This window comes from Chlorocebus sabaeus, chromosome 10 (assembly GCF_047675955.1).
Source record: "Chlorocebus sabaeus isolate Y175 chromosome 10, mChlSab1.0.hap1, whole genome shotgun sequence".
Lineage (NCBI taxonomy): Eukaryota > Metazoa > Chordata > Mammalia > Primates > Cercopithecidae > Chlorocebus > Chlorocebus sabaeus.
In genome coordinates, this window is record NC_132913.1 from 76,968,638 (window position 1) to 76,978,698 (window position 10,061).

A 10,061-nucleotide genomic window follows, 5' to 3' on the forward strand; every position below is an offset into this window, starting at 1 on the left:
TTACCACTGGAGGGCGCACATAACTCGTAGTATACTAGATAAGACGTCATGAAGAAACCGCCTGAGCGTTTCTGCATCTCAACCACTAGAGGCCAGGACAGGAACCTCAGATTTTGCAATCAAACTGTTTACTTACGCCCTAAGCAGCCACGCGCAGGCGCGAAACTCCTCCCCAGGCCAGACACGGCCTGAGCATGCGTTCAAGTGAGTGTCCAGATGCTGTTGGTAAGACTCGCGGGAAAAGAAAGGGTGCGCGCGGCTGGAAGCGCGCATGCGCGGTGGCTAATGCTCTGTGGTCCTTCAGGGCTGAGCGTACCGCGTTTCTTGTGGTGGGTGGAAATGCCCAACCGAGGGACGCGCCCAGAGGACAGCCCTGTGCTGATCCCTACCGACAATTCGACCCCACACAAGGAGGATCTTAGCAGCAAGGTGAGTGTGAGACGCGATGAAGAGGCTCCTGGACTCGGGACTGGGCGCCACAGGACCCTAAAGTTGGTCCGCAGAGGGCAGCGTGGGGCCTGCCCGGGCCTCGGCTTTGCCCTGCTACTTTGCTCTTTTTATTCTTAGCACTTGACAGCCACAGTTAGTCCTTTTATTTTCTGAAAACAGTTGCGAAAAGGGAGATATTGAAATTTGCCCCGAGACACGACCCAGGTGGCAGCGGGGCGGAGTTTTGGTTGGGTGTTTTCCTCCCTAGTCTTTTTAAACTTTGGGAAATACCGCCCACCCCAACTCTGTTCCATCGCAGATATTCTCCATCCGTTTAACCATGCCAGCAACCCGGGATCCATCCTTGACGCCCATCATGGAAGCCTATAAGTTCTACCTTTCAAACTCATTTCGAATATGTCCCTTTATCACCGTGAACACTCTTACCACCCCAAATAAGCCACCGTCATCTGCCATCGGGACCCCGGCGCCCCCCCCACCCCCCGCAAGGGCTTCCTAACTGGTCTCTCCTCATCCACCTGTTAGCTGCTGCTTCTCCGTTAACCAAAGCAATGGTCCTAAAACACGCATTGGGTTGTCACTGTTATACCAAAAAGGGGGAGGGAGGAAGCCAATATAATATAAGCCTTAACTGCCATAAACAAACAAAACCTTTAAAGATAAATGGGGGTGGGGAGGGTTATAGCCCTTCAGGTATTACATGTCCTAGATTCTACTTTGGTTCTGTCCCAAACTTGCAATGACATCTGGGCAAGTCTCTTTAATCTTTTTGTATCAGTTACCTTCTTTGAAGTAAAGTGAAATGTACACCTGTCATTCCTAAAATGGGAAAGCCGTGTACAAATGTTAAGTCTCAAAGAATGTTTACAAATTCGGCCTTGGAATTCAACCTCATTACTACAGCTCTGCCAACTGGGGAGACAGAAAGGTGCACACTCATGGGAATTGGGGGTGAATTTTCAAAAGAGACCCAGCCCATTCTGATTACCACCATAGCAAGCCCCTTACGCATACTGGTGGATACAAATCCCTGAGGTGTGTGAGGTAGCACAAATATTATAAAAGCTGCTTTTAGAGGCTCGTGTGGTACTATGTAATCAGTCGGGTTCACAAAATAAATAGTTAAAGAGTTAAAAAGAAACTTAGTTTTCACTTAGTTGAGCCCTCCCCTACAAATAAATGAAGCCCAGGTCAGCACGGTGGCCCAGGCCGGTAGTCCCAGATACTCGGAGGCTAAGGTGTGAGAATCACCTGAGCCCGGGGAAATCGAGGCTGCAGTGAGCTGTCACCGCGCCATTGCACTCCAGCCTGGGTAACAGATCAAGACCCTGTTTGAAAAAAAAAGAAACCCAGTTCAACAGTGCCAGCTCCATGCTAGCCATTGAGATTAAAAGGGAAAAATACAAAGATGGAACATGATAGGTCTTACTGTCCCCAAATAAGGCATTGCTTGATTTGAATGTGTTTGACTGCACTGCTTAGTACATAAAATCATGAAAATATTGAAAAAAGTAACCCACCCCTGATTCAGTTTGCTTTTTTTTTTTTTCCCCCCAATCTAAATCACAGCTTAATTGAAAGACTGGAATTCCTTTTGGTGTATATCATATATGTATATGTGTGTGTGTGTGTGTGTGTGTGTGTGTATATATATATATTTATTTATTTTTCTTTTTTGAGATAGAGTTTCGCTCATCTTGCCCAGGCTAGAGTGCAATGGTGCAATCTTGGCTCACCGCAGCCTCTGCCTCCCAGGTTCAAGCAATTCCCCTGCCTCAACCTCCTGAGTAGCTGGGATTACAGGCATGCGCCACTATGCTTGGCTCATTTTGTATTTTTAGTGGAGATGGGGTTTCTCCATGTTGGTCAGGCTGGTCTCGAACTCCCGACCTCAGGTGATCCACCTGCCTTGGCCTCCCGAAGTGCTGGGATTACAGGCATGAGCCACCGTGCCGGGTCTGGTGTATATCATATATTTTTAATAAAAGGTATAAACCTTGTTGAGTAACTGTAGTCTTTGGCATGATTGCTGGCTACGAACACCAAATCCCCTGTCTGATCTTAATGGGTTACCTAACATTTTGCAAGTCTAATCACTGTTTTTTCTCCTCCAACTTTCCCCAACTGTACCCCCACACAGACTGCTGTTGAAGATAATCTGTACATTCACGAACTGCCCATTTGGAAAACCAGTACATCATAGCCCCTTATCCCATCTCTAATTTTAAAACAACCCCTTAAGGGATTCTCATTGAACATACTTTGAAGACATCTAGCTTAAGGAGTTTTTCTTTATTTCAATAGATTAAAGAACAAAAAATTGTGGTGGATGAACTTTCTAACCTTAAGAAGAATAGGGTGAGTTATTATAGGAATTCTGAATAACAAATATGTGGGAGGTTTATTTATGTTAACTATATATTAAAGTTATAAGAATTATATATAAGATTTAATCATACTTTAATAAAATGTATAGTATTTCAGCATCTTTTTAAATTGCAAGTGTCTAGATTCTCTTTTTAAATGGATAGATCTCATAGTTGAAGATGTCTTTTTTCTATCATATGCTATTCACATTGCATTTGCAACAAATGATACTAGTTGTATTTTGGTATTTTGGAGCTGCAATCACTGATGGTGTTTATTTTATACCTGAATTTGGTGTTTTCTTTTGATACAAACAAACTTTATATTGAGATGAGAAGAAACTTTTCTTTTAAATGAATGTGGATAATTATTGAACAAAAAAGATACATTGCTTCCCCTCCCTCCAAAAAATTTTTACATAGATTTTTATAAATGTGTAACATGGTTATTTAATGCCATTTCCATTAATATAAACAAGCAAGCTACTGCTTTGTGTATAGTTTCAGTGTCAAATTACATTTTAACATTCAGGAACAAATGAGTTTGAGCTCTTAAAAGTATTTTAAAGATTATGTAATAACTGACTGGTTAGATATTTCTGATGTTGTCACTTATGGAATTTTAGAAGTTGAAGCACATAAAAAAATTATCTGGGCACGTGCCTGTACTCCCAGCTACTCGGGAGGCCGAGGCACAAGAATCTCTTGAACCTGGGAGGCAGAGGTTGCAGTGAACTGAGCACATCACTGCACTCCAGCCTAGGCGACAGAGCAGGACTCCATCTCAAAAAAAAAAAAAAAAAAAAAAAGTTGAGGCAGAATTAATACAGACTTTCTCTAGAGGGCAAATTGGCAGAAAGTCTCAACAACTCAAACTATAACACTTTGACCCAGCAGTTCCATTTATAGTAGTTGATACTTTTTTTTTTTTTTTTTTTTTTTTGAGATGGAGTCTCGCTTTGTCGCCCTTAGGAGAGAATCATGGGAGTGCATGAAGATTTAGTTACAAAGATATTCCTCACAACGTCGATTTACAATAGCAAAGAGTTGGTAACACTTCAAATGTTTAGTATTTGAAGCTGAGCAAATAAACTGTAATATATTATACCTGTATAGCAGTAGGTATAATTTGGTCGCCGTATCTTGCTTTGCCATTTTTGTGTTCTTGTAAAATAACACTGACAAGAAAAAGTGTTCTCAATATATTGCTCATTGATAAAAGCATAAATCTGCAGGTACAGTAAGAACATTTTTTGTTGAAATGGTATATGGAGAGAAAATAGTTTCATTTCAGTAGTAGCACTTTCTGGTAGTTGGGCAATGGATGACTTTTATTTGTGTTTTTGCTTATCTGTGTTTGCTAAAGTATAGTACTGAATATATATTACTGAAGTTCAAGAATTAGTGATAATAGGGTTAAGGATTTTAGCATCTACTTTTTAGATCAAAATTTGATATTAGCCTAAATTATGTTTTCCAGAAAGTATATAGGCAGCAACAGAACAGCAATATATTCTTTCTTGCAGACCGAACAGAAATGCTATCTGAGAGCAAAAGTAAGTTTTTTCTTTTTTGTGGCTTTTGGGGGGTGCCTAAATTATACTCATCTGAATGTTAAAATATATATCAAAAGATTAATGCAGCAGTTTGGTTTTCTTCAAGTTAGCCTTCCAAAGGCGAGTCAACAGTTTAATATATATATATATATATATATATATATATCATAATATGTGCTAGAAAGCAATAGTTATTAACATGTGCTTTAGAGTTTCAAACAGGTCTAAGTATGACAAACAGTTACCACTTTCTACCTTTGTGACTTTGGGTGAAATACTTTAAGCCTCCAAGGTATTGTGGGACCTAAATAAGATGCTGTGTAAAAAGTGCTTAGCCAAGTGCTTGGGCCAAAATGAGCACTCGGCAAAACAGAAGCTATTTTTGTAAAAGATAAACATTCTTTGTTAGTAGCCTGTTGTTAATTATCATTGGCACTGGCACAGTGTGTGTGTTTATATGGTTTGATTTTGGTAAACAGCTTGTTTTGCCCTCTGAATTGCTAGGTAAAAGTCCAAGAATTTTTATGTTATTTAATATTTATTCTCCTTCCCTGCAACAGGTATATTGGATGAACTGAAAAAAGAATACCAAGAAATAGAAAACTTAGAGAAGACCAAAATCAAGAAATAGTCAACCTAATTTCACGTAACAATGTGTGGCATTTGTTGTTCTGTAAACTTTTCTGCTGAGCATTTCAGTCAAGATTTAAAAGAGGACTTACTATATAATCTTAAACAGCGGGGACCCAATAGTAGTAAACAATTGTTCAAGTCTGATGTTAACTACCAGTGTTTATTTTCTGGTCACGTCCTACACTTGAGGGGTGTTTTGACTACCCAGCCTATGGAAGATGAAAGAGGCAATGTGTTTCTGTGGAATGGAGAAATTTTTAGTGGAATAAAGGTTGAAACTGAAGAGAATGATACTCAAATTTTGTTTAATTATCTTTCCTCCTGTAAGAATGAATCTGAGATTTTGTCACTCTTCTCAAAAGTACAAGGTCCCTGGTCATTTATATATTATCAAGCATCTAGTCATTATTTATGGTTTGGTAGGGATTTTTTTGGTCGTCGTAGCTTGCTTTGGCATTTTAGTAATTTGGGCAAGAGTTTCTGCCTCTCTTCAGTTGGCACCCAAACATCTGGATTGGCAAATCAGTGGCAAGAAGTTCCAGCATCTGGACTTTTCAGAATTGATCTTAAGTCTACTGCCATTTCCAGATGCATTATTTTACAACTGTACCCTTGGAAATATATTTCTAGGGAGAATATTATTGAAGAAAATGTTAATAGCCTGAGTCAAATTTCAGCAGACTTGCCAGCATTTGTATCCGTGGTAGCAAATGAAGCCAAACTGTATCTTGAAAAACCTGTTGTTCCTTTAAATATGATGTTGCCACAAGCTGCATTGGAGACTCATTGCAGTAGTATTTCCAATGTGCCACCTACAAGAGAGACACTTGAGGTCTTTCTTACTGATGTACACATAAAGGAAGTAATTCAGCAGTTCATTGATGTCTTGAGTGTAGCAGTTAAGAGACGTGTCTTGTGTTTACCTAGGGGTGAAAACCTGACAGCAAATAAAGTTTTGAAAATGTGTGATAGGAAAGCAAATGTTGCAATCCTGTTTTCTGGGGGCATTGATTCCATGGTTATTGCAACCCTTGCTGACCGTCATATTCCTTTAGATGAACCAATTGATCTTCTTAATGTAGCTTTCATAGCTGAAGAAAAGACCATGCCAACTAGCTTTAACAAAGAAAGGAATAAACAGAAAAATACATGTGAAATATCTTCTGAAGAATTCTCTAAAGATGTTGCTGCTGATGATGACGACAGTCCTGATAAACATGTCAGTGTACCAGATAGAATCACAGGAAGGGCGGGACTAAAGGAACTACAAGCTGTTAGCCCTTCCCGAATTTGGAATTTTGTTGAAATTAATGTTTCTATGGAAGAACTGCAGAAATTAAGAAGAACTCGAATATGCCACTTAATTCGGCCGTTGGATACAGTTTTGGATGATAGCATTGGCTGTGCAGTCTGGTTTGCTTCTAGAGGAATTGGTCGGTTAGTGGCCCAAGATGGAGTGAAATCCTATCAGAGCAGTGCAAAGGTATGACACAGTGTTTCTTCTGATAATTTCTGAGACCTATTTTTGACCCTTAAAGCTTATAGCATTTTGATTGTAAGAATATAGCATATTTTAGTTGCATTCAAACTACAACACAACATATATGACTTCTTTAGAATTGGATATATTTTTACTATTTTCTGTCTTTATCTTGTTTTTCTCCTAAAGTGTTATCTTTAGGTTTGCAATTTTTAAGCTTTTCTTTTATCTTGTTTTCTTTACTGTGTAGTTGATAACATTTTTATATGGATTTCTTTAAACCGCATAGGTAGTTCTCACTGGAATTGGTGCAGATGAGCAACTTGCAGGTTATTCTCGTCATCGTGTCCGCTTTCAGTCACATGGGCTGGAAGGATTGAATAAGGAAATAATGATGGAACTGGGTCGAATTTCTTCTAGAAATCTTGGTCGTGATGACAGAGTTATTGGTGATCATGGAAAAGAAGCAAGGTAATTCTAATCATTAGAGTGTTGTTACGGTATTTTTATAAAAATGGCAGAGTGTAAATGGAGACTTTTAAGTTTGTTTTCTCTTTGGAGACTGTTCAGATGAATAACAGCAGCAATAATAGCTTGGCTTTATATTATAAACACAGTCAGAAACAGAGCTGGGAAGAGCCAGGAGAGCAGTTATTTTCTAGAACTCATCTCTGAGAAATGTATTTTCAGTAATTTTCAAAGGTAACGTAATGACAGGATTGTTTTTAAAACTATAGTGAAAAAGACTGTTGAAGTAGGCCAGGCATGGTGGCTCACAGCCACCATGTGTCATCCCAGCACTTTGGGAGGCCAAGGCGGGCGGATCACCTGAGGACAGGAGTTCAAGACCAGCCTGGTAAACATGGTGAAACCCCACCTCTACTAAAAATACAAAAAAATGAGCTGATCGTGGTGCCGCATGCCTGTAGTTCAGCTACTCGGAAGGCTGAGAATGGCTTGAACCCGGGAAGTGGAGGTTGCAGTGAGCCCAGATCACGCCACTGCTCTCCAGCCTGGGAGACAGTGTGAGATTCCGTTTCCACATAAAAGACTGTCAAAGTAAAACTGAGATAGTGAAATACTAAGATAAGGTATTTAGAGGGTTTTGTTCAACTTTTAATGTTTGCTTTCCTCCCAGGAAGGGCATAAGCCCCACCTGCAAGCCTTCTTCTCCGATGTTATAGAAACTGGCTTTGTCTCTGTAGACATTTCTGTATGTACAGATCCATGCTGATTTGAAGGTAGTCCTCACACTGAATATTCCTCTGCCACATGTTTTTGAATACAATTTAGTCACATATTGCAGATTACCTAAAACCTTCAGAGAAACCGAGGCACTTTCATGTATCTATTCTTGCTTTTCAGGTTTATTTTTACCTATATCATATTTCTGAAGGTAGTGAACAAGTACAGTATTTGAATAAAACTTTCTAAGACATTAAGTAAGGATAAAGGAAGATGTGACATTTAGTTATAAAGAGCAAAAATCCATTCAAGTAGGCTAATTGATTCAAGTAGGTAGTTTATTACAAGGATACAAGCATCCAAGAATAGGAAGTCCAAGTAAGCGCCCTGAGAATTAAACATACTACAGTTTCTCTCTCTCTCTCTTTCTGTCTCTCAGACTTGTTTCTTGTCTCTACTTCAGTCTTTTCCTCTTTCCACTGACTTGTAGCTGCCTTTACACAGTTGTCCTTCTAAAGTTTCTTGTCCTAGCCCATGTAAAAGTTTGGCTACTATGTCATTATTCTATCATAATTTTCCAGATTTCACTATAAAGTGATAACTAATACCATAATAAAGTCCATAAACTGTTAAACTGTTTTCTCTTTGAAGGACGTGAGAGAGAAAGAGGTAGAAATTCAGTATGTTATTTCAGCTAGGTCATAGAGAAGGGAATTTGTCTAGTAAAAGCACTTACTTATGAAAGTATTATATTATGCTCAAATAAAAATGCATATGAAGAATGTTTAAAGCAGCTAATACAGAATTGTGATATAACAAATATAGTGGCTAGATCTAAATAATTTATTATGTATCTTGACATACATATTAACAGTAGTGTGTTGATTTGATTCTCTAATTAAATTTGCTTTTGCAACTCATTCATTTTTATTTAATATTCCAGATAACAAATGTCTTTGCCCTTTCCAATATCTTAACCTAGACTAAGATATAATAAAACGGAAACACTAGTGTAACTGTATTGTATTTGGAGATGTGGGATGGTGGGTGTTAAAGTATTTTAAACAGAAAAAGAACAGAATTTTGTAGAAATTGGGGAAGCAAAAGGGCAGAAAGTTATTTTTTTAATCTAATATTTTGTTTCTAGGTCATCCCAGAATTTAGGGGGAAAAAATCTAATATTTTGTTCTGTTACAGTAATTTATCACCATTTAATTGGTTTAAGTATAATTAAACAATTTTGATTAACAAAATTTTACCATAAGTGTTTTGCAGGTTCAGGCTGTGGAGCCCTTCTACATTGGTTCCATATTCCTAAAGTGTCATTTCTTTCGTTGTGATAAAGATCAGACACAGATTGAATAGTTAGTTAAGATCATGCTTGTAGGCCAGGTATAGTGGCTCACACCTGTATTCCTAGCACTTTGGGAGGCCAAAGCAGGTGGGTCATTTGAGTTCAGGAGTCCAAGACCAGCCTGGGCAATGTGGCAAAATCTCATCTCTACCAAAAATACAAAGATTAGCTGGGTGTGGTAGTGCTCACCTAGGTGGAAAAAAAAAAAAAATCATGTTTGTTTTCAAGGCCTCCACAAAGATACCTTGTAAGACAATTTTAAACTATTTCTGGACACAGTAAGCCTAATTTATTTATTGAGACTTAGACTGTTTTGTAGTGTATGTCATATGTTATGAAACACTTAGTTGATTAAATTTTAGCTATAAAACTGTGTATAAATCAAAGCAGGTTGATTTTATTTTTACATAGTGGTTATATTATTTATCTGTTTATTTTAGATTTCCTTTCCTGGATGAAAATGTTGTCTCCTTTCTAAATTCTCTACCAATTTGGGAAAAAGCAAACTTGACTTTACCCCGAGGGATTGGTGAAAAACTACTTTTACGCCTTGCAGCTGTGGAACTTGGTCTTACAGCCTCTGCTCTTCTGCCCAAACGGGCCATGCAATTTGGATCAAGAATTGCAAAAATGGAAAAAAATAATGAAAAGGCATCTGATAAATGTGGACGGCTCCAAATCATTTCCTTAGAAAATCTTTCTATTGAAAAGGAGACTAAATTGTAATGTGATTCACAGTGTAACAATATAAAAATACGTTTTTATATAATTACTTATATAAAAGTAAGATACTCTGCTGCCTTATTATTGTATAATAATAGTAGTTTTAAAGTTCATTTGGTTGAATTTTCATTTTTTCCTGTTATAGAACTCCTAAAACCATGGAATTTCCTTAGTGATAGGGAGTATCTTTTGTTATTAGTAATAAGCCCCTTTTGATCACACCTGAGTTTATGCTAATGCGGTGACTTAGAGTGAGATCTCTAAATAGCCTTTAATACTTGCAGCTTGGGAGGCCAAAGCAGAGGGATCTCTTA

General features: G+C 38.2%; 2 protein-coding genes across 3 annotated transcripts; both read left to right on the plus strand.

Moving 5' to 3' along the window:
* The first annotated feature begins 235 nt into the window (after positions 1-235).
* On the plus strand, positions 236-5,293 carry ASDURF (ASNSD1 upstream open reading frame). Of its 2 annotated transcripts, none has more exons than XM_038001854.2 (4): positions 236-429; positions 2,755-2,808; positions 4,343-4,372; positions 4,933-5,293. In XM_038001854.2, the coding sequence occupies exons 1-4, from the start codon at positions 286-288 to the stop codon at positions 4,948-4,950; spliced, it is 246 nt and encodes an 81-aa protein (XP_037857782.2). In that variant the 5' UTR covers positions 236-285; the 3' UTR covers positions 4,951-5,293. The 2 variants fall into 2 exon arrangements, with proteins under 2 accessions (XP_037857782.2, XP_037857781.2); XM_038001853.2 differs by having other exon boundaries at positions 242-429; positions 4,297-4,372.
* ASNSD1 (asparagine synthetase domain containing 1) lies at positions 5,025-9,860 on the plus strand. The gene is made up of 3 exons (XM_038001848.2): positions 5,025-6,488; positions 6,775-6,956; positions 9,465-9,860. Exons 1-3 carry the CDS (start codon positions 5,025-5,027, stop codon positions 9,748-9,750), a joined length of 1,932 nt encoding a protein of 643 aa, XP_037857776.2. The 3' UTR covers positions 9,751-9,860.
* The last annotated feature ends 201 nt before the right edge of the window (positions 9,861-10,061 follow it).

Coding starts and splice junctions, on each gene's coding strand:
- ASDURF (XM_038001853.2), top strand. CDS start 286: ATGCTCTGTGGTCCTTCAGGGCTGAGCGTACCGCGTTTCTTGTGGTGG. Junction 430..2,754: donor AGGAGGATCTTAGCAGCAAG/GTGAGTGTGAGA, acceptor TTATTTCAATAG/ATTAAAGAACAAAAAATTGT. Junction 4,373..4,932: donor AATGCTATCTGAGAGCAAAA/GTAAGTTTTTTC, acceptor TCCCTGCAACAG/GTATATTGGATGAACTGAAA.
- ASNSD1 (XM_038001848.2), top strand. CDS start 5,025: ATGTGTGGCATTTGTTGTTCTGTAAACTTTTCTGCTGAGCATTTCAGT. Junction 6,489..6,774: donor CCTATCAGAGCAGTGCAAAG/GTATGACACAGT, acceptor TAAACCGCATAG/GTAGTTCTCACTGGAATTGG. Junction 6,957..9,464: donor GATCATGGAAAAGAAGCAAG/GTAATTCTAATC, acceptor TGTTTATTTTAG/ATTTCCTTTCCTGGATGAAA.